Here is a 22,269-nt window from a genome sequence, read left to right on the forward strand (position 1 = left end):
TCCCATAAATTTTGTGTGGTTGTGCTTTCATTTTCATTTGTCTAAAGGTATATTTTAATTTCAACTTTGATTTGCTCATTGACCCATTGGTTTTTAATAACATATTGTTTAATCTCCATGCTTTTATTTTTTCTCCTTTGTTTCCCTGTTGTTGATTTCTAGTTTCATGGAATTGTAGTCAGTAAAGATGCTTGAGATAATTTCTATCTTAAAATTGTTGAGGTTGCAAAGGGTTCTTTTAAACTAAAGCAATCAGTCATTTAAAGAAAAAAGGTTGTTCATATACATAATTTTGCTTTGTATTAATCTACTTTTTGTTCTTCATAATTCCAAGTTAATAGGAGTAGTACTCAAAGTACATGATTTTAAAATTTATATAGAAATATTTTTATGACGTGATACATACTGCAACTGCTGTTGTTTTATGAGATGATGCTTTATAGGGCTTAGGGCTTAGGAAGAAAAAGCAAATATTAATGTAGAGTGTATATAGGAAATCTGTGTGCAAAGAATTGAGTGAAATTTTACAGTTATGTTTTGTTTATGTAAAGTCAAAACAAAGCTAAAAGCTCTGCCTCATGACTCCATTAAAATTTTGAATTAGACTTTACATTTTTGGAGCTTTACTCAGGATTTTAAATGTCAAAAACTGATCAAGTAACTATATATACATATTTTATATTTCACAAAACATTACTTGCTGATATTGATGGTGTTTCTAATAATATTACTTTGTAGCTTCTGCAAAGTATTAGATCTGTCATTTTTTTGAAATGATGTATTTTACATGACTCTTTTTTTTTTTTTGAGGAAAATCAGTAAATATCTGATCACCCATTCATAACCCTAGTACTTATCTAATTATAATTTTTATAATAGTTGTTTTCAGGAAATCCTACAAGTCAATTCTCCCTCATTGCTTTTGTTTCCTAGTATCTAAACAGCTTCCTCCCTTTTCCTGAAAGCTTCCTGCTGTTGCTTCCAGACCTCTTACTAGGGTGGTCTTCAGACTCCCCTTCTCCAACTTGTCTGTTCCTTTTCTAAAGGAAATGCATTTTTTGTCAGCCTATTCTGGGAATCGGACCCAGTGGAAAATCTAATATAGACCCCTTATTAGAAATTATTAATAATTTCACAAAGGTGGCAGTAGAAAATTAAGCCAAGTGTAGAGCCCTTCTAACCACGGGACCCTGTGTACCACACATGTTATGGACTCATGAAACTGGCCTTAAATTTTTCCCTTGGTGGTTATGCCCCAGAACTTTGCTTCTTTTTTGATGTATCCTTACCCTGACTGTATGTTTCTTTCCTGCACTCTGATTCCCTTTTTTTCCTCCCTGTAGTTGTGTAGCCCCAGAGTCTTGAGCTGCAGAGAATCTTACATTCCCTCTTCCTGTTTTCATAGAAAGAAAGCAAAAAAGAGCAAATATTTGGGAATTTTTCTTGAAATAATTTTATCATCAAGAAGTGCTCCAGATATTCTTGGTAATAAATCATATTTGAGAACTGAAGTTGTCTAAGAATTCTACTCTGAAATATTGTATTTTGATTTAGTTTCCTTGGCTCAATATATGATTAATTACTGAAGTATATATCTGTTCAAAGCTTGGTTACATATATGTAAAAATTAATTCATTTGACAACAGTGTCTATACATGTGATGGCAGCAGTCCCTGAGACAACTGTTTAAAAAAACAGAGTGTTAAAATATTAGCCCTTGTTATCATCATTAAAAGGGCAATACCCTCCCTTAGACTTGGCACCACTTTAAGGATTAAAGAGTTCTTAGCTGACCCTCCTCTTTCTGATCTGTGCCCTCATATCCTCTGGGAACCATCTTTTTCCTTATCTACTTTCTATCCTGGTTTGCTTTATGTGTTTCAGAAGTAACATTAATCTGATAACCCATTAGATGGTCAGAAGGTACCAAATCATCTACTTTGTTTCTCCCATGAGATAAATGGCATTTGTTTTTTTATGCTGACTGTGCAGATGATCAAATGACATTTAGTGTCTTGGCTCTGTCAAAGGGATACTTGCAATTGTGGCAATTATGAATTTTGTTCCAATTGAAAAGGAAGATTTGGTGACTAGTATTGGGGGATATGAGGAATATTTCTGAAAAATTTCCTCAAAGTAAAGTTGTATATATACTTAGTTGGGTCATCACTTATTTGGCTCATAATTTATTCTTGGGCTTACTTTTTGTGACACTACTTTCTCATAGAATGTAAATTTTTAATGGGAGGACAAAAACCTTTTATTTGTAATAAATAATACAGTAAGTATACCCTATTGTATATTATCAATTAGAACTCTCCATTGCATATTGCATTTAAGAATTTTATTTGTTATGTTTTCACGAGTGCTTGTGACATTATTTTAGTTATTTCAGAGTAACTTGTTTGCTTTCCACATAGAACTTTACAAAGTATACAACTAAATATGTATATTTATAAATATATAACCAGGTTTTCAAAACTTTAAAATCTTATGCTGCTTTTATCTAAATAATTTACATGAAACTGTGTATGTGACTGTGTGTTTTGGGCTTAATTATTTTAGCAGTTGCCGTAAATCTTCATTTGTTATACTGTTGTGTGTCAACAAGTATAGTTCAGAACTTGAGGTGCACTTGAACTTCCCTAAGGTAAGTATTTATATTTTGTGAAATAGAATGCATATGAAAAAACCATTAAATATGTGTGACTACATTAATATAATAATATTCATGTACAAAGGATGATAAATTTAAAATTATATACATATCAGAGTGAACAGCTGTAGCTATATAGCAAATAATAAGAGTAAGTTCATTTCTGCATCTGAACATAATTTTAAACTCCCCAAACTAAAATCTATTGAGAAACATTTGATAATGGGATAAAACAAATATTTATATAGGTTTTTTTGTTTGTTTTCTTTTATGGGGAATGCATAGAATAGGTTTGGATCCCAGTGAACATATATGTCTAAAGACAGCTATGAAATATTTCAAATAAAAATATTTTACCTACATGTAGTTAAATTGACAAATCATGGTTGAGTACCTTATTAGTAGACAGATTTGCATAAATATCTTATTAGTAGGCCAACTAAGGATCAAACTAATTGTATTAGATGATTTTATAATCCTTTATGTCTGATCAAATGGTATCACTGAAAATGTACTTGAAATTTGAAAATGAAATTAAAATTATCCTAATGAAATATGGGTCATAAGAGATACCATTAATCTCATAGGTTTAAGATGTTTTAATTTTTTGTTGAGAACACCTTAGTATTCAAAACCATTTTGTTTTAGTAAAACTTGTTATACATGATAAATTTTATAGTTAATTTGAAGTGACTTTGGTGATTCAAAAATTTTTATAAAGTTTTTAAATGACAGTTAATATTCTACTTTAAACATTTTAATGAATCACTCTTCTTATCCTTAAAGGAAACCACATGATATGAGATGCTGAGAAAAATTAAATTGATGTATCTCCAGTGTACAACTTTCATTTGAAGATTGAATAAAGGTGGGTTTCATAGTCACAATTTTTTGAATAGGTCTATAAATAACAGGAAAAATTCAGTTACATATAAAAATTACTTCTTCACATTGGCTGCTCCTATGTTTATATTTTGAATGATTCAGCTAAGAGGTGGTGAGAAAAATAGCAGGTCATCAGGATAAAATAGAGACAATGCAGTTTAATCACTTTTTTTGAAATGTGCTTAATGGAAAGGATGAATAACGGCCTTGCTTCAAAATTAAATTCTATTGTCTTGAGTGAAAGATTTAAGTGTTAGCATAACATTCTTCTTATGTGAGTTATGCTGTAGTTTTTTGTCATTTTTTGCATTACAGTGCAGGAAATGTTGCTGATTTATTGTTGCATTTTTAAAGGGCAATGCTACACTGAAACTAGAGACTGAAGGAAGGTAAAAATCATATTTGTCAACAACTGAGCTTTGTCATGGTTTATAATCACTGACTACTTGTCCTATTTAAAAGTAAGCTAATCTAGCAAAATCAAATATGATTGATGTTTTCCCATTTATTGTTTTCTAATGTTTCATCTTTTGGTTTTAAGATGTTATAAGAATCAAGAAATATGAAGGTAATGAATGCGTAGTACTTTCCATTTTCATTATGCTCATTTGAAGAGAATTATTTTCTAAATATTCAGCTTGGGTCCTATCAGCACCCATTATAAACAGAGTAATTTTTAAAATATCAAATGAATTATGAACACTCTCTTCAGCGATGCAAGTGAGATGTTAAATGGTTGTGTGAGGATCTGAATGTTCTGGTCTAGTATATAAGGTAATTATCACCAATGTGAAAAACGTTCCTGCTTATAAATTATAAGGACTTGAGAGATTGAAAGTTTTACTAAATTATTTCTCAACTGAACCAAAGGAAGAAAAGTCTAATTGACAACTTTTTATTTTGCCAAGCATTTGGAAACATAGTGAGTGAACTTAAATGTTACTATTCAAAAGCTTAAGAGTATGAATATATTTATAGTCTACATTAAAATTCTGAGTTCAGTTTCTTAGAATCATGAAAAATAAGAGTAATAACTGTATTTCTTTTAGTTTTCAAACAAGCATTCATCAGTAATTTGTAAACAATAATACATTATTTTTATATATCTACAAATTATACTTCTTTGATATTCCATACTTCACACAGTAATTATTCAAGGTATAGGAAGAGCAAAAAGATTTAGTAAATGACTCAATTATTTAAACTATTAGGTACGGAGGCAGTGCAAACAGGTGAAAAATTAGTATAAACAGATCCAATGATTATAACCTTTGTGGTTAATGTGGATAAAAGATATCTAATATACTACAACCAGTTATTCTGAGTGGACTGGGTATAGTAAATTGCACTTACTAGAGTTGTCATTCCATGGAAACTTTATTCCATCATTTGGATCAAGACTGAATCTAAGCTGAGATAAATGTTCTAATGTCATAGATACCTAAGATATTATACTCCACCTTGAAAAAAATGGTTTTGTGTTTATTGTGGATTAATTCCAGAGGTTAGTGTTTCTAGACTTCAAAATACAATAGAGCTAAGAATGAATAATATAGAATTAGTAAAGCTTGATCTATAATTACCTTTAACACCAGGCAAGAGGTAAATTTAATTGCAACTGACCTGAATAATGGAGTGGGATGGAAGGAAGGAAGTTTATTTACTTGAGACACCAAATGAAAACTGTGAAACACAAAGGGGAAAAGGCAGTTTCATTGAGAATAAAATATTCGTGTTGATAACTTACATAAGACAGAAGATGGAGTGTTTTCTGCAGGGAAATTACTTTCTTTGATGAGCTCCATTTATGCATGATGGAGTTTTAAATGTTTTGAAAACCCCCTCGGTTATTTTTTCTTCCTTTCTATTCTTGTGGTTTTAATTTCACACATAAACAGATGTAAAATTTTCTTGCTAAAACCTTCTTACTCTGCTTTAAGTTGAATTTATAACAGGAAAAAAAAAAAACAGAATGCCTCCCAATGACAGTGATTAGGAAATCAGTATTTAAGGCATCAGTTTCATGAATTGCATGGTGAACAATGGCTCCATTCATTTTGAAGCCACCCTATGATGAAATACATCTTTATTTACTTTGCTTATTTTAAGGATTGTTTGTTTAAAGCATATTCTTGAGGGATGCTAAGTATTGTATCTTCTAACTAGCAGCTTGAGTTTGGAAGCAATTATGTTTGAGTAAAATCCACTATGTAATGACTTTGTGTGGCCTGCAAGCTGCATGTTAAGGCTCACATATTTACTTCTTGAGGATAGAAAGCTATTTGTTTTACTTTGTAATTTAATGTGGGAAGTATTTTAGAAGCTGCAATGGCAAGTGAGGATCTGAATCTTACATATTGCCTATCACCCTAATCAAAAAAGAAGGGAAAATAGAATATACCTCATCTCTAGAGACTTGGATTCCAATAGTAGAATATGAAACTAGAGGGGAAAATAGATGTGTGGGTCTCAGTATGCAAACTTGTTTGTCCGTCACAGAGTCACCATGCAATCTGACACTATTTGAAGGAGGATGCTAGTATCAGCCTCACAAAAGGCTGAGTCGAAAGTGGGCGGAAGAAGGAATGTTTATAAGTTGATGTACATTAGCTAAACATTCATGGAGCCTGCTTGCATGCAATTGCCTGATGCATTAGGAGCAAATCTTTAGGGAAATGTATTTAGTGACATAATCATAAACAGAGCTCTATAGAATTACCAAGTGTGGTGAGTAGATACCTACACTGTTATTAGATTGGAGGGACCCTGAATTTGCTGCCTACTTCAAAATAGTTTACAAATCTCTCTCAGTGGCCCAGTTCTGCAGTCCTTGATAGCAGGAATCTAACTCATAGAGTCAAGACTATGTTTTCACACTTAAAAATCTAACAAAATCTAGTGATTCAAACATGTTTTTGGATGTTAAGAAATACTAAACAATAAATAACTACACACACTTGTAATTGTTTATATGTATATATACAAATACACACTCACATTTTTTAACTCTCATATAGATAATTGAAAAATATGTGGATTCATAGCAGAATAATTCTTAAGAAATCAAAGATTTTAGAATGTCTCTACCTTTAAATATGAGACAGTGGTTTTGCCAAACTGCTGTATATTTGACAAATATTTATTGATTGTTAGTCCTTGGAGATTCAGAGACAACTGTTACCCATTTACAGCCTGAAAAATCACACAGGTAGCTGAGGTAGACAGAGAAGTCAGTCAGATTTTCATAGCTTAAAATGATAAGTATAAATTAAGTACAAGTTGTTATGCAAGTGTGCTTTACTCTAAGAAGTAAAAGGAAGGTTTTGAGCTTGGTGATGTGGAGTTGCATTCTGAAGAGTAAATGAGTGGAAGGCTTTGATGGAGTGTGGGGATTTAAGGGATGTAAGGTGAACAAGACATGGAAATATAAGAAAACCTGAACCTTAAAGAGGACATGGAACTCTAAGACAGATCATATGTTAGGTCACAAAACAAGTCTCAGTAATTTTAAGAAGATTCAAATTATATCAAGCATCTTTACTGACTACAGTAGTATGAAACTAGAAATCAACTACAAGAAGGAAACAGAAAAATTCACAGATATGTGGAGATTAAGCAACAAGCTACTAAACAGCCAATGGATGAACAAAGAAATCAATAGATAAATAAAAAAATACCTTCAGAAAACTGAAAATGGACATACAACATAACAAAATATATGAGATGCAGCAAAAACAGTTCTAAGGGGAAAGTTCACAGTGATGGACGCATACATCAAAAAACAAGGAAAATCTCAAAGAAAGAATCTAACTTCACCCCTAAAGCCTGGGTGGGGGGGAGAACAAAGCCCAAAGTTACTAGAAAGAGGAAATTAAAAAGATCAGAGTGGAAATAAATAAAACAGAGACCAATAAGACAATAGAAAAGACCAATGAAACTAAGAACTGGACTTTGAAAAGATAAACAAGATTGGCAAACCTTTAGCTAGACTTACTTCAAATTAGTAATAATCACAATTGAAAGAGGAGAATTTACAACTGATATCAAAGAAATACAAAAGATTATAAGATACTACTGTGAACAATTATACACCAATAAATTGGACAATCTATGAGAAATAGATAAATTTCTAGAAAACACAATCTTTCAAAACTGAACCATGAAGATATAGGAACTTTGAGTAGACCAATTTACTAATAGGTAGATTAAATTAGTCAGAAACCTCCTAACAATAAAAAAAAATCCAGGACCAGACAGCTTTACTGGTAAATCCTGCAAAAGATTCAAGGATGATTTAGTGTTATCCTTCTCAAAATCTTCCGGAAAACTGAAGAGAAAAGAATGCTTCCAAATTAATTTTAAAAGACCAGCATTTCCCTGATACCAAAATGAGACAATTACACCTCACACAAAACAATTATATGTCCATATCTCTAATAAACGTAAGTGCAGAAATCCTCAACAGAATATTAACAAACCAAATTCAACAGTACATTAAATGGATCATACACCATGATCAAGTGGGATGTACTCAGGCACACAAGGATGGTTCAGCATTTGCAAATAATTCAGTGTGATACACCACATTAACAAGTGAAGGTTAAGGGGGTGGGAAGGGATAGACTGGGATTTCAAAATGTAGACTAGATAAACAAGATTAAACTGTATAGTGCAGGGAAATATATACAAGATCTTATGGTAGCTCACAGGGAAAAAAATGTGACAAGGAATATGTATATATGTCCATGTATAACTGAAAAATTGTGCCCTACACTGGAATTTGACACAACATTGTAAAATGATTATAATTCAATAAAAAATGTTAAAAACAAAACAAAACAAAACAAAAAAACAAATGAAGGTTAAGTCATACTATCTCCTGAATAGATGCAGAAAAAGCATTTGAGAAAATTCAGGACCTATTCATGATTTTAAAAAACTCTCAATAAAGTGGTTATAGACAGAACATACATCAACATAATAAAAATCATATGTGACAAGCCCATAGCTAACATCATACTCAACAGTGGAAAGTTGAAAGCTTTCCCTCTAAGATCAGGAACAAGACAAGGATTCCTGCTCTTGCCACTGTTACTCAATGTAATATTGGAAATGCTGTCCAGAACAGCTAGGCAAGAAAAAGAAAAGGCAGCCAATTTGGAAATGACAAAGTAAAACCATCGTTATTTGCAGACAGCATGATTTTATATATAGAAAACCCTAAAAACTTCACCACAAAAACTGTCAAAGCTAATTAAAAAATTCAGTAAAGTTGCAGAATACAAAATCAATATACAACTATCTGTTGTGTTTTTATATAACAACAACAAACTATTGGAAAAAAGAATTAAGAAAACAACCCTATTCACAATTACATCAAAAAGAATAATATCTATGAATAAATTTAACCAAGGAGGTGAAGTCCTGTGCACTGAAAACTGTAAGATATTGGTGAAATAAATTGAAGATGACACAAATAAATGGAAAGATATTGTGCTCATGAATTGGAGTGATTAATATGGTTAAAAGTCCATTTTACCCAAAGCAATCTACAGATTCAGTGTAATCCCTGTAAAAATTCCAATGTCATTTTTCACAGATAAGTCCTAGAATTTTTATGGAACCACTCTTTAGGGTCCCATAAAACCACTAGTGGAATAGTCAAAGCCATCTTGAGAAAAAAGAGCAAAGCTGGGGATATCACAGTACCTGATTTCACACTATATTTCAAAGATGTAGCTGTCTAGACAGTATGTAGAGACATAAAAAGAGACATATAGATCAATGGAATAGAATAGAGAATAGAGAGCCCCAAAAGAAAGCCACATATATATGATTAATTAAAGTGTGCAAACAAGGCAAGAATATACAATGGAAAAATGACAGTCTCTTCAATACATGGATTTGGGAAAACTGGACAGCCACATGGAACAGAATGAAATCAGACTGTTCTCTTTCACCATGAACAAAAATTTACTCAAAATAGATTAAAGACTTGAATGTAGGACCAGAAACCATACAACTCCTAGAAGAAAACATAGCGGGTAAACTCATTGACATTGGTTTTGGTGACTTACTTTTTGATTCTGATTCCAAAGGTAGGGCAACAGAGGCAGAAATATGCAATTGAGATCACATCAAATTAAAAAGCTTCTGCACAGCAAAGGAAGCCATCAACAAAATGAAAAGGCAATCTACTGAATGGGAGAAGATATTTGCAAGTCACATAATTGATAAGAAGTTAATATCCAAAATATATAAAAAATGCATACAGCTTGATAACAAAAAGAACAAGCAATCCAATTTAAAAATTGGCAGAGGATCTGAATAGACAGTTTTCCAAAGAAGACAATACAGATGTCTAACAAGAACAGGAAAAGATATTATCATTAATCATCAGGGAAATGCAAATCAAAACCACAATGAGGTGTCATTTCACACTTGGCAGAACAGTTATTATCAAAAGAACAAGAAATAACAAGTGTTGGAGAAAACATGGAAAAAAAGGAAACCCTTGTGCATTGTTGGTGGGAATGTAAACTGTTACAGTGACTGTGGAATGCAGTATGGAAATTCTTTAAAAAATTAAAAGTAGAACTACCAAATGATCCAGCAATTCCACTACTGGGAATTCATCTGAAAAATAGGAAAATGTTAACTCAGAAAGGTATATGTGCCCTTATGTTGACTGCAGCATTATTTACAGTAGCCAAGCTATATTTATGATGGGATACTACGAGGTCATAAAGAAGAATAAAACCTTGCCATTTGTGACAGCATGGATAGATCTTCAGGGCATTATGCCAACTTAAATAATTCAGATAGAGAGAGACATGATTTCACTTAAATGTGTAATCTATAAAACAAAACATGAACAAAAAAACCAAACTAACAGATACAGAGGCTAGATTGGTAGTTGCCAGAGTGCAAGGGTGTTGAGAGGTAGATGGATTTGGAGATGGGAGTTAAGAGTTACAAACTTGTAGTTACAAAATAAATAAGTCCTGGGGATGTAATGTACAGCATGACCACTTATGTCAATAAAATTGTGTTGCATATTTAAAAGTTGCTAAGAGACTAAGTCTTGAAAGTTCTCATCACTAGAAAAAATTTTGTAACTTTGTATGGTGACAGAAGGTAACTAGACTTACTGTGATCATTTTGTGGTGTATATGAATATCAAATCATTTTGTTGTTCACCTGAAACTAATATGTTCTATGTTGGTTATATCTTACTAAAACAAAAGCAAAGCAAAAATAAAAGAGAACATACAAAAAGTTTTATATTCCTTCCATAAAGCAGCTGGGTAAGTGGAGAGGGCACTGGATTGCATCCTGGCTCTGTCCAGCCACTCTTGATGGTCTTTGCAAGTACTTAACTTTGGAGTTTCATTTCTTTACCAATAAAATGTATTTAATAAAACATTGTCTTCCAGGGATGTTGTGAAGATATACTTTGTAAATGGTACATAGGAGTAGGGATTCAGTAAATAGTATTTAAAGAGATTACAGTAATCAACAATGACCTTAACCAGAGGTTCCCAGTCTTGGCTGCATATTTGAATAACTTAGGGAACTTCCCAAAAGGATTCTTGAATGCTGTTGTTTACATTTCACCCCCTAGAGAGTCTGACTTAACTGGGCATGGTATAGTCTGGATATGAAACTTAAAGGAGAATACAGGAAAATATGAAAAAGAATAAGAAACAGTTAAAAAAAAAAAGAGGAAATAAATGTAGAGTCTACCAATATCCTAAGGAATAGATTTCCTTCATTTTGTAGAACAGAAGGATTGCCACCACCATTAGGTGTGGTTGAGAAGCATTTCCAGGTCTAACGTGTTCCAGAGCAGCTGACTTGTGAGGAGGGCTTACCAACAGAGGAGGAGATTCTGCATTCTAGAAGTCTCTTCTGTGGAGTGCATCAATCCTATGCTTCATATTATGGTGGAATATGTCATAAGTTTTTTTCCTTGGAATAGAAGCTGTATGGAAGAGGTGGTGAGGAAATCTAAAACTGAGGATAAAAATTCTTAGAGCTCTTTAAATTTCTTCAGTTGATTCTATCTTATTAATATGCATCTAAAAAGAGACTGAGGCCCTGCTTTGAAGATGTGAAACACAGCAGAAGTATTCCTGCCTAAGCCTGTAGCCATAGGTGTGATGACTAGCAATGATATTTTAACTATGTTAGACAAAAAAGAAATAGGCTGAATTATAACAGAAAGAATTGTAAATGTGTACTAAAAAAAGTGAGAGCTCAGTTTGAATCTTAAAACCATTTACTCCCTTTTTTTTTTTTTTTTTTTAAATAAGCCACAATATTCTACCCTGGTTACTGGAAAAGAGATTGCATGGCAGAATCGTATTCTCTAATATTGAACATCAAAGAAAAACCAAAAGAAGCAAAATTATTTTTAATAGATTCAGATTCCTAAGACTAGAATTTACTTTTTACATGAAAAACAACTATGTTGATATTTTGATTATGTGAATAATATATATTACACTGTTGTGATTTTTATCTGGGACTTCCAGATAAATGAATTATTTTACCCATGAAAATATTTTAGACTAATTGAAAAATAATTACATTTATTTTTCCCCCATGAAAATCTTTTGATATTGCAGAAATATTTCCCTGTGAAATGTACAATTGCTGAAATATTTCCCACTTAAAATCATTCTAGTTACTTTGTGCCATTCTTAGGATAGAAATTCTTGAAATCTCATCATCAAAAGAGATTTCACTACAGATCTTTAATTCAGTGCATGCTAAGCAACACCTATAAAGAATTTTAGGAGTAGAAATTAAGTAACAGACTACAATTAGAACAGATAAGAATAGTCGCTGGTGAAGTGAATCCATTTTTGCTCTTCACATCAAATTCACGTACTTGCAGACTTGTCTGTAAATGCTGTTTTCATTTTTGTATGCAGCGTTTATGCAAGGTCCCTGTACAGTCTGACATTTGCTTCAACCACTCAAATGGACTGTTTTTGTTGTTGTTAAACACACCAGCTATTTTCATGTAAACAAACCCACTAATCACTTTTCAGTCCCCATCTTATTTGACTTCTCATCAGCATTTGATACAGGTAAAAGTCCTTTTTAGAGACATTCTTTTTGTTGAGGCCCACCAGTCAAAGACCACTTGTAGTTGAACAAATTGGACTTCTGGATACCTGGTGCAGGAAGGAGACTATATTCCATAGGAAACTGTGAGGCATCTTAGAGTGTGCCAAGAAGCTCTTGTTATAGGTTTTGGGCTTGTATTATTTGATTTGGAGGAAGGTTCAAGGAACAGAATCTGTTCTAGACTGAGTGCTTTGAGGAAGCAACTAGATTCTATAGCTGTTCATCTTAATTTTTACTTTATAGGTAGAAATAACAGGATGAGACTAAAGCTATAATTGTGAAGGAGCAGCTGTCACTCTTATTAGTTGGGAGTTGGGAAGTTTGGAAATATTTGTAGTTTTCATAGTGTTCTTGTGTTTGTCTGCAGTCAGAGTCCTCTTGTTTTCCTTTCACGGCATCATGGTTACATAGTGACCTCATCTCAAGCTGGTGTTGAAGTTGTTCATGTTCAACTGGAAAACACCATGGCCTAGCTCTGTGCCAGGCCAGCTTCCATCTGATGGCTATCAGCACTGCCTTTTTCTTTCTCAAGATCATGGTACAATATTCTCTTTGGTTTCTTTCTACTGCTTAGCATGCTCCTTTTCAGTCTTCCTCACACTATCTCCTATATAATCTTTAACTCTTAGAGTTTCCCAGGCCTTATATCTGAATCATATTTTATATTATCCTACACTTCTTATGCAGTTTCAGTTTTTTTATGATTTTAATTACTGTCTGCTTTCTTCAGACTGGAACTATTCTCTGCCTAAAAGATGAGTTGGAAAACTATAGCCCATAGGTCAAATATAACCCAAAGTCTGTTTTTGCCCAGATGTGATGTGGTTTTTATATGTTTAAATGTTTAGAAAAAATCTAAATATGAATAACATTTCATGACATAAAACTATATAAAATTCAAGTTACAGTATGTAAACAAAAAAGAAGCAAAGTGTTGCTCACCACCTAGTTCTACAAAGGTTAAGTCATCAGCCACTCCAGTTGCCCACCCACAGTGTAACCTGAGAGGAATTCAGGATGAAAAACAGGGTGAAGCACCTGTGCTTTGAATAAGCAGGTCCCTTAGATAGATGTATATTTCAGAAAGAATTTTAATGACCCCACATTCTTGCATCTTCTCATACATAGAAAAGTGCTAAAGTCATTAACCTGAGATACCTGTTCTTTGTGAATAGCAATCTTTTACCAAGAATGTATGCTTGACTGTAAGTAAGTATTTCTCAGCCAAAAGTGATATATAAATTGGCTTCTCTCCACCTTTTTAGAGCAGTTTCCTCAGAGCTACTAAGCAGCTATCTCCTGAGCTATAGTCCTTACTTAATAAGATCCCTGAATAAAACTTAAACTCATTCCTCTCATTTTGTACATTTTTCCTTAAGTTGACAAGTGTCCAAAGATAAAATTTTATTGGAATCCAGGCATGTTCATTTGTTTAGGTATTTTCTATGGCTCTTTTTATTGCTACAAGAGCAGTGTTGAGCAGTTGCAATAGAGAGCCAGAATTATCTACTTGCTGTCCCTTTATAAAACAAGTTTCCCAACCCTTGCTCTAAAATCATGTATTTAACTAATCTGTGAGATTTTTCAGTTGATTATTTTAGTCATCTTGAAATATTTAAAAGAGAAATTTTACTAATCTCCAATCCATACCTGTGCCTGTTCATCTTAATATTTGGGGTCCCTGCCACACAGAAATTCAAATTAGAAACCACAAATCATCCTTAATTCTTATTTTTCCTCTACCCCATATTTTAGTCCTACTGGAAATACATTGCTTTCACTTCTGAACTATATCACAAATAGGTCAGTCAGTCTCCACATTTTCTGCCATCATTCTGCACCATACCATCCCCACCTTGCAGCTGGTCTACTCAAACAGCCTCATCACTGGTTTCCCACTCATGTGACCCTTAAGTCCCTATCCCATGATGTTTTCTATCATTACATCTGCTCATAGCAATTATGATAATTTTATGTAAATATTTGTGTTTAAATTCTATATATTTACTTATTTATTGTCTATCCAAACACATAAGCGCTACTGAGGTGACTTCATATGTTTTAGTTCAGTAGAAGATAGAAACATATTGAATGGTGACTGATGTGGAGTAGAAGGCCAGTAAGTATTTTTTTAACCAGTGACTAACCTACTTAAAGACCACAAAGATAGAGGTACAGTTACCCACTCACACACACACACCTGCACACATTCCACTTCTAAGGGAAAAATATTTATATATTTTGCATGTACACATTTATCAGTTGAGTATGCATCATTTTACGTTTGACCCACATCTATGGGAGAGGAAGTTTGCTCTGGGAAGGATGAGTTGATGCTGATTTTATCTTAATTTTTAAGAATTACAACTTGGTCAGTTTTTGTTGTTGTTAGTGGTGATGATAGTGACCTTTTTGCTAGCAAACAAAACCAGCGATTTACTTACATCATTCTTGTGACTCAAAAAATATCTTAACTGAACTGGTTATTTACTTGATAATTTGTTGTCAAACAAACATATATTTAATTTTATACAGGAGAGAACTGTCCAGTTATTTTTATGTGGATTTTAAATAGGAATTTGGAAACTCTTCCAAAGTAATACTGAAATAGGAATGTAGACTAACTATATAACCACTGTTTTAGAGTGTGTAGCAATTGGAAGAAACTGCTGAATGCATGAGTTAGGGTTTAGGTAGAACCAACATGGTGAAATGGCCATAGGCTATGGCATGGAGCATCCATTTGAGAACAGTTTTGTAAACTGATAGAGAAAGAGGCCAGACTGCAGGGCTTTACAGGTAAGTTACCTGATAAGAAAAAAATGTGGTGAATTGGCAGTAAAAGGGAGAACAAAAATGGGATGGTAGACAGATGGAGAACCAAATACAGCAGGAAAGGAGGGGGAAACACTCTCAGTGTTGGCAGGCAGAAGAAAAGAAATCTAGTTAAAGTGGAAAAAATTAAATTTGGCAGTGAGGAAAACATAAGAACCATAGCACTCAAAAGCTTAAGTGCCTTACCAAGTTTTGCATAATAATTTGGATTTCAAAAAATGTTTTTACACAATTTGTATCATATGGCCCTCACAAAACTGGGTATATCTGAGTAAACTGAGACTGGTGGTTCTATTCCTATTTCACAGATTAGGAAAAAGAAGCTCAGTTCCTGGGGTCAATGCAGTGGGTAAGTAACATAAGGGAGAACAGAAGTGTTCTCACGCCTATGTTTTTATACTTTCCACTATACCATGTTGACAGTGTGGTGTTAATCTTTAAACAGAAGGAGATCAAAATCTGCTGTGAGGAAGAGAAGCATTTAAGGAATTGATCCAAAAGAAGTGGTCTCTTTTCCCTCCCACCCACTTAAACTATTATCACATTTAAGTGAATTTCAGTAAGCCAGAAGTTTGGAAGGAGATGACTCATGAAGAAGCATGGGTAGCATTAATTTATTTTTTAAATTAACTGGTCATACATCATGTACAAGTGTCAGAGATACAGGTGAATAAAAATAGCCATAGTCCCAGCCTTGACAAAGCTCATTCTTTAGTGGAAAGGATCGGCTTTTAATCAAGTAAGGAAATTAAATATTTGAGTACAAACTTAAATATGAGGCTGTGTCAACAGTACTATGAAAGAATGTTACATGGGGCCTCATTGAGCCTACAAGGGGTGGAAGTGTTTGCTTTATGAGAGGATGAAAGTTGATCTAAACTCTAAAGGAGGAATGGGAGTGAAAAATCTGAGAGGGAGTAGTACTGGAGCCTTTTAAGAAGGTTCTTACATAGGAAGAAGTCAAAGGATCTGGTATGACCAGAATACTTCTATTTCACTAACATTTGTGTGCCCTGAATTATAATCTACATATAGAATTCTTTCATTTTAAATAGTTATGCAATGATATTGAGCCATATAATTCTGATTCAACAGTTTTCTCAAGTGATGGCTTAAAAACAGAGAACAGAAATGACTTATATAATATTAATTTCTGGTAGAATTTATTTATGTACATATATATAATAGTAGACTATGTATAATGATATAATATATATAATAATATTCTTGCAAAGGTCTCAAATAGTGTTTTGCACATGATAAGCAGCCATGAAGTAGTGATTAGCTACTTTTTCAATGTACGTTTATTGAAAACCTAGTAAGTATAATATGTACAAACACATTCCTGCATGCTGTTGTCCTCTATTTGACCAAAGAATGATCAGGGCATGTTTTAAAAGAATACTTCTTACCATGAAAAAGCCATTACCATATGTGTTTGATGTGCTTATAATCTCTAGATTTATGCCGTCTTTTTTGCCTTAACCTCAGGTAGGGCAGGACAAATCCATTCTTGCAGTGCTGTAAGTGATGAAAATATTAAAATATTTTTTATCTGTGCTGTCCTCAATGGTGGTCATTATCTACATGTGGCTGCTGAGTACTTGGAATGTGGCTAGTGCAACTGAGACTTGAATATTTTAATTTATTTTAATTTAAAAAGCTGCATGTGACTAGTAGCAACTGTATTGAAGTGACACTTCAGAGAGATTCAGGAAAAGACTTTGAGTTCCCGCTGCAATACTTTTGATACATTTGACATGAACTTGATATTTCTTGTAGCTGGTGGCCTGGATCTAATTGAAAGAGATGTTTTCTTAGTATGAGGGAGAACTTAATTTAGGTTAAAAAATTTAGGTGTGAACAGAAGCTTATTTTCCCAACTCACTTGGGGAATAACAACTGAACTTGTTTACATCAAAAAAATCTGCAAAACCATGTAGATGAAATTACACAGTAAGTGATTTTTTTTTGATGACCCAAAAGAGTAAACAGTTTCCTTTATGCTTACTGTTTGAGTAACAGCCACTTACAAAAGATAGAAATCATAAAAATGAATGAAATAAATTTATATTATAATAAACATTCAGAAAAATCTAGTGGTCATCTAAAGAAGCAAATGGGAGATTGTAGTCTGTAATCTGTGGTCAGTCAACTCACTTCTCTTCATCATATTCAATATTTAGAGTCTCTAAAAACATCATTTCTGTCTAAAATATTTATATTTAAATGTGAATGCATACAATTAATGTGTTCATTCAAAAGTTATAAAAAGAATATACAAAGTGGAAAGTATATTTCTCTTCCCTGTTTGAATGATAGCCATCTAGCTCTGCTGCTTAGAGATTGTGTTTCAATCAATTTTCTTGTTTTGTAAAATTTCAGAGGTACTTAATTTACTCCTTCAACAAGTTTACTGAATGTCTATTATATGCTAGGCATTGTTTTAAGTACTACTTTACAAAAGTGGAAATAAAAAGCAATTAAAAATTTCTTTAAAAATTACATTCTAATGGAAGGAAATAGGCAATAAACAAAATAAATAATAAAAACATGTGCTGTATTAAGTAGTGATAAATGCTATCAATTTTTAAAAAGATTTTAAAAGAGGTGAAGGTGTTGAAGGAGGAAAGGGAGTAAGGATTGCCTCAGCTGGGGAAGGAGTTTACATTTTAAATAAAATGAGCAGAGAAGGACCTTCAGAGCTTTATTTTCATCAAAGACATGAAGGAAATGAGGGACTGAGATATGTTTAGGCAGAGAACTGCATGTGCAAAGATCTTAAGGTAGGAGCTTGTCCAGTACCTTCCAGAAAAGCATCTTTACAATCTGGCTGGAACAAGGATCACAAGACAGAGCCTTTTTATGCCAAGTAATTAATACACCATCTAATGATAGTCATACTGTTCTATGTTGTATGTTGTTTTCCATCAAATGTTTGATGTCTTTAGGTTTTGAATAGGGCCTCCATGTCTCTGGTTCCTGTCATCTCTATTAACTACACATTAACTTCAGATAACATAATTACATATTGGGGTGTGATTATGTCTCTTATGGAATGTATTATATAATACTTACAAAAATAGCTAAGCCAATTTCTGTTCCAGTGTTCTGTTCAAAGTCCAAGTTCAGTTTGTAATGTAAGATTCTGTCCTATATAAGACAGATTGTTTTGCACTGAATACAATTTAATAAAACTTACCAAATTTTAATTTACTTGATTATAATAACATTATTGCCATTATTTTTACAGAAAAATAAAAAACTTATGGAAGAGAACATTTCACTAATTTAGTTTATTAATGAGGACATCAAAGTCTAGTGTGAGGTAGAATGATTTGCCAAAGACACATAAATGAGACTAGTTACAGCTAGCATTATTGTGTTTATAATATGTGATAGCCATTGTGCTGAATACCGGCACTATGCAATTTTAATCTTCCCAACAATCTGAGAGGCAGTCATTATTACTGTTTTATTAGTGAGGAAACTGAGGGAAATAAGTTCTGTAAAGTAATGCAGCAGATAAATGGTACAGCTGGGATCCTATCAAGGTCTTTATATCTCAGAAAGAACTCACACTGATAACTGCTACACTACTGGAGTTACAGGGACAGGAATATCCCATTAAAAACAGAAGAAGCAGAGAGGTTTCTGGGAAAGAGAGCAAGTTTTCACTGTGATCAGATGTTGGATTGAATTTTGCCTCCACATAGCTGAATATTTTGGGGCAAGCAGTGTAACTTTCAGTATGTTTCTAGGTGTGAATATTGAGGGACCAAATTACAGTCCCATATTTGCTTATCAGGACTTTGGCTTTATCCAGTATGGGTAAAATTAGAAGCCATCAAGCTTCCTAATTTAATTTGTGAGTACATTCTTATAGAGTAAATAAAAGAAGCTGTTCAGTTGAGATGAAAGCCTTTATATGCCAAAAAAGAACATAGATTATTATATTAAAAATAAAGCTCATAATTTAAAATGAAAGTTTGGTGCAATGCCAATAGAAAACCCAAAGTATCTGCTTATTTTAAGATTAAAAGAGAATATTGAAATTAATAAAGTGTTCATTAATTTGTCCCATGTTATCTGCTTGCTTTTCACTTTTTTTCCCACATACATTTGAAATTTTACTTATATTCAATGAAGAAAGTCCATGTTATCAGCATGGATCATTATGTATCGACATTGTAAATGGCATTTAAAAAGTAACTATTTTGTTTGCACATGCAGAGCTATAAACTGCCCAGTTAGGTTCATAATAGTCACTCAGTATTTATACTTCAATTAACTTGATATTTTTTTCAAATTTAAAATAAATTTACTTTTATGGGTAAAATAGCTTTGAACAGGCTACTAATCTGAAGTTGTAACTGTTTTTATTGTGCTTACCAAGAAGCAAATTTTCAGTTACCTTGATTGCTGTATTTTGCCAAACATCTTTTTTTAACCTATTCTTTTGTATATGAAAATGATATGATTTACCCACTATAAGTAGAAAAGCTTCAAATCATTTTTTACATTTTTAGTAATGAATTTACAATAAGCATCCAACCTCCCACACCGAGACTTCTGGACAACTAGCTGAGATTACAAAGTGTAAGCTGTGGCTAGGGATCAGAGATTACTCTGCATAAATTTAGTTTACCCTTATGGAGATTAAAAGCTCATTAATACTTCATTCTTTCCAACTGAGATAAAAGTTTGAAACAATTAGTATTTGAAAAAATATTTTCTCCCATTAATTTATTTTTTCACTATGTAATCTGTGTTGGTTCCCTTTTAAGTAGTGATAAAGTGTAGTTTAAAATAGAAGTCTATGGACTATATCTTAGGTTTTGTTGTTGTTATTGTTTTGGATTACTATCCCCTAACAACTTTTATTCCCTAACAGTTTATACAGCAACTTAAACAACAGCAATGAAAAAGTAGCATCTAGGTGTTCATTTCATCTGCTTTCCAAATGAAGTGACCAAACACCTCAAGAGGATCTGGATTTTTCCTGCAAGGAAGAAGTGAGAAAACATTTTTAATCATTAAGACAAGAGAGTTTTGCCACTTGTCAGTGATGCAGACATTGTGTACTAGCTGCTTTATCCTGAAGGCAGTTTATTAGTTACACAGATGTGTTAGAAATTGGGCTCCTGGCAGGGTTTGACATGGCTAGTGAATAACTAAGTGCAGTTTTTATGTACTTCACCAATGTGTTGTGTTATTCTTACCGATTATTATATGCAAGTAAAATGTAAATCTGTGTGATTATACAGCTTCTTTTATATCCAAACATTATCCATAAAGAAAATATTCATGAATGGAAAGAGATGGTAAATATTGGTGAAAAACAGCCAAAGGTTTTTTGTTTTGGTTTAAAACTCTGACATAATTTGAAATTATGGAATATTACTCAGTATTTTCATAATAATAGCAAGTTGACAAATGATACTCTGAATAGACAATCTGTAATGCTACAAACCAGATATTAGGGAGACTTTTGTATAATGAGTTAGAATCATTCTTTCATTAATATCCCTCCTTGGTAGTACATCAGCTCTTCTGGCTCATTAATGCAATGTTGAGGATTTTCAAGTGATGGTGAAAAATGAAGTAAATAAAATTATAGTGGTCCTAAGACAGAATGTGTTTATAAATGCTTTAGTAATACACTTCTAACACTAGTAAAATGGGAATTGAAAAAGTGATTAATTTGTAATTAAGGCTTTTAGAAAGTAAAAATTTTCGACTACTTTTGATATTCCTTTTCTTTAATAGTACAGAATTGTAAAACATGTCTTAAGAAAATAACATACAAAATTTTTTTCTCAGTGATAATTTATTTTTTCCATCTTTACTGAAGTACAATTGACAAATCAAATTGTATTATTTAAAGCATGGAACATGATGGTTTTATATACTTATTATGTACTGTGAAAGGAATCCATAGTTAATTAACAATACCACCACCTCACATTTTATCTTTTTTTAAAAATGAGAACCTTTTAATTTCTACTCTTCTAGCAAATTTCAGTTAAATACAGTGTTGTCAGTTATAGTCCCCATATTATACACTAGGTCCTCAGACTTTATATATATACAGACTTTATTTACCTTAAGTTGGAAGAACTTGAGACAATTAATTAGATTGGGGGCAAACTGGTGACACCATGAAGATGCTTTGCTACTTCAGAAAAGTTGCTAAGATCTAAACTAAGCTTATTTTCAAGGAAGCAACCTCAGAGACAACACACTACCTTCTGCCTTGCTCTAAGTTAACTACAGTTCATGTCTCTCTAAGACAACCCTTAAGTCCTTATTACTTCATCTCATTTTTGAGATATCCAGGGAGACATATAACCCCCAGCTCTTTCTATTGTGACCCATGATTTCAACATATTAGTTTGGGAATCTCATTGATGTCAAGTGTATCCTAATTCTGGTCTAAAATAAAATTAAATTGGTTAACAATTGGAAAAGCTATGATTTAGCCACAGCCCTGTGGCACAATTTAGAAGAAATTTCATAAGCTACAATTTATTGAAGCTAGACATTGACCTAAATGCCTTCTAGGCACTGCGTTATTTACTTCTTACAATAAGCTAATTTATCAGGTAAATAAAAGCCAGTATTTATCCAGTTTAGAGATGAGAAAACAGATATTTTGAAAGGTTAAGTTATTTGCCTGAAGTTAAACTAGTTATCAGCAGCATCGAGATTAAAATATTATAAACTCTGCCTTATTGTAACTACTAATATCAAAT

At 32.7% G+C, this 22,269-nt stretch overlaps 1 protein-coding gene across 1 annotated transcript in view; it reads left to right on the top strand.

Moving 5' to 3' along the window:
- LOC135319951 (saccharopine dehydrogenase-like oxidoreductase) overlaps nucleotides 1-22,269 on the top strand; it is a 98,324-nt gene that overhangs the window by 31,833 nt on the left and 44,222 nt on the right. The window contains exons 5-8 of the mRNA XM_064482292.1: nucleotides 2,566-2,650; nucleotides 3,443-3,524; nucleotides 15,823-15,863; nucleotides 20,409-20,529. Coding sequence (XP_064338362.1) covers nucleotides 2,566-2,577 — 12 coding nt within the window. The 3' untranslated portion in view covers nucleotides 2,578-2,650; nucleotides 3,443-3,524; nucleotides 15,823-15,863; nucleotides 20,409-20,529. The remainder of the gene's footprint in view (nucleotides 1-2,565; nucleotides 2,651-3,442; nucleotides 3,525-15,822; nucleotides 15,864-20,408; nucleotides 20,530-22,269) is intronic.

This window comes from Camelus dromedarius, chromosome 35, assembly GCF_036321535.1.
Source record: "Camelus dromedarius isolate mCamDro1 chromosome 35, mCamDro1.pat, whole genome shotgun sequence".
Taxonomy (NCBI): Eukaryota; Metazoa; Chordata; class Mammalia; order Artiodactyla; family Camelidae; genus Camelus; species Camelus dromedarius.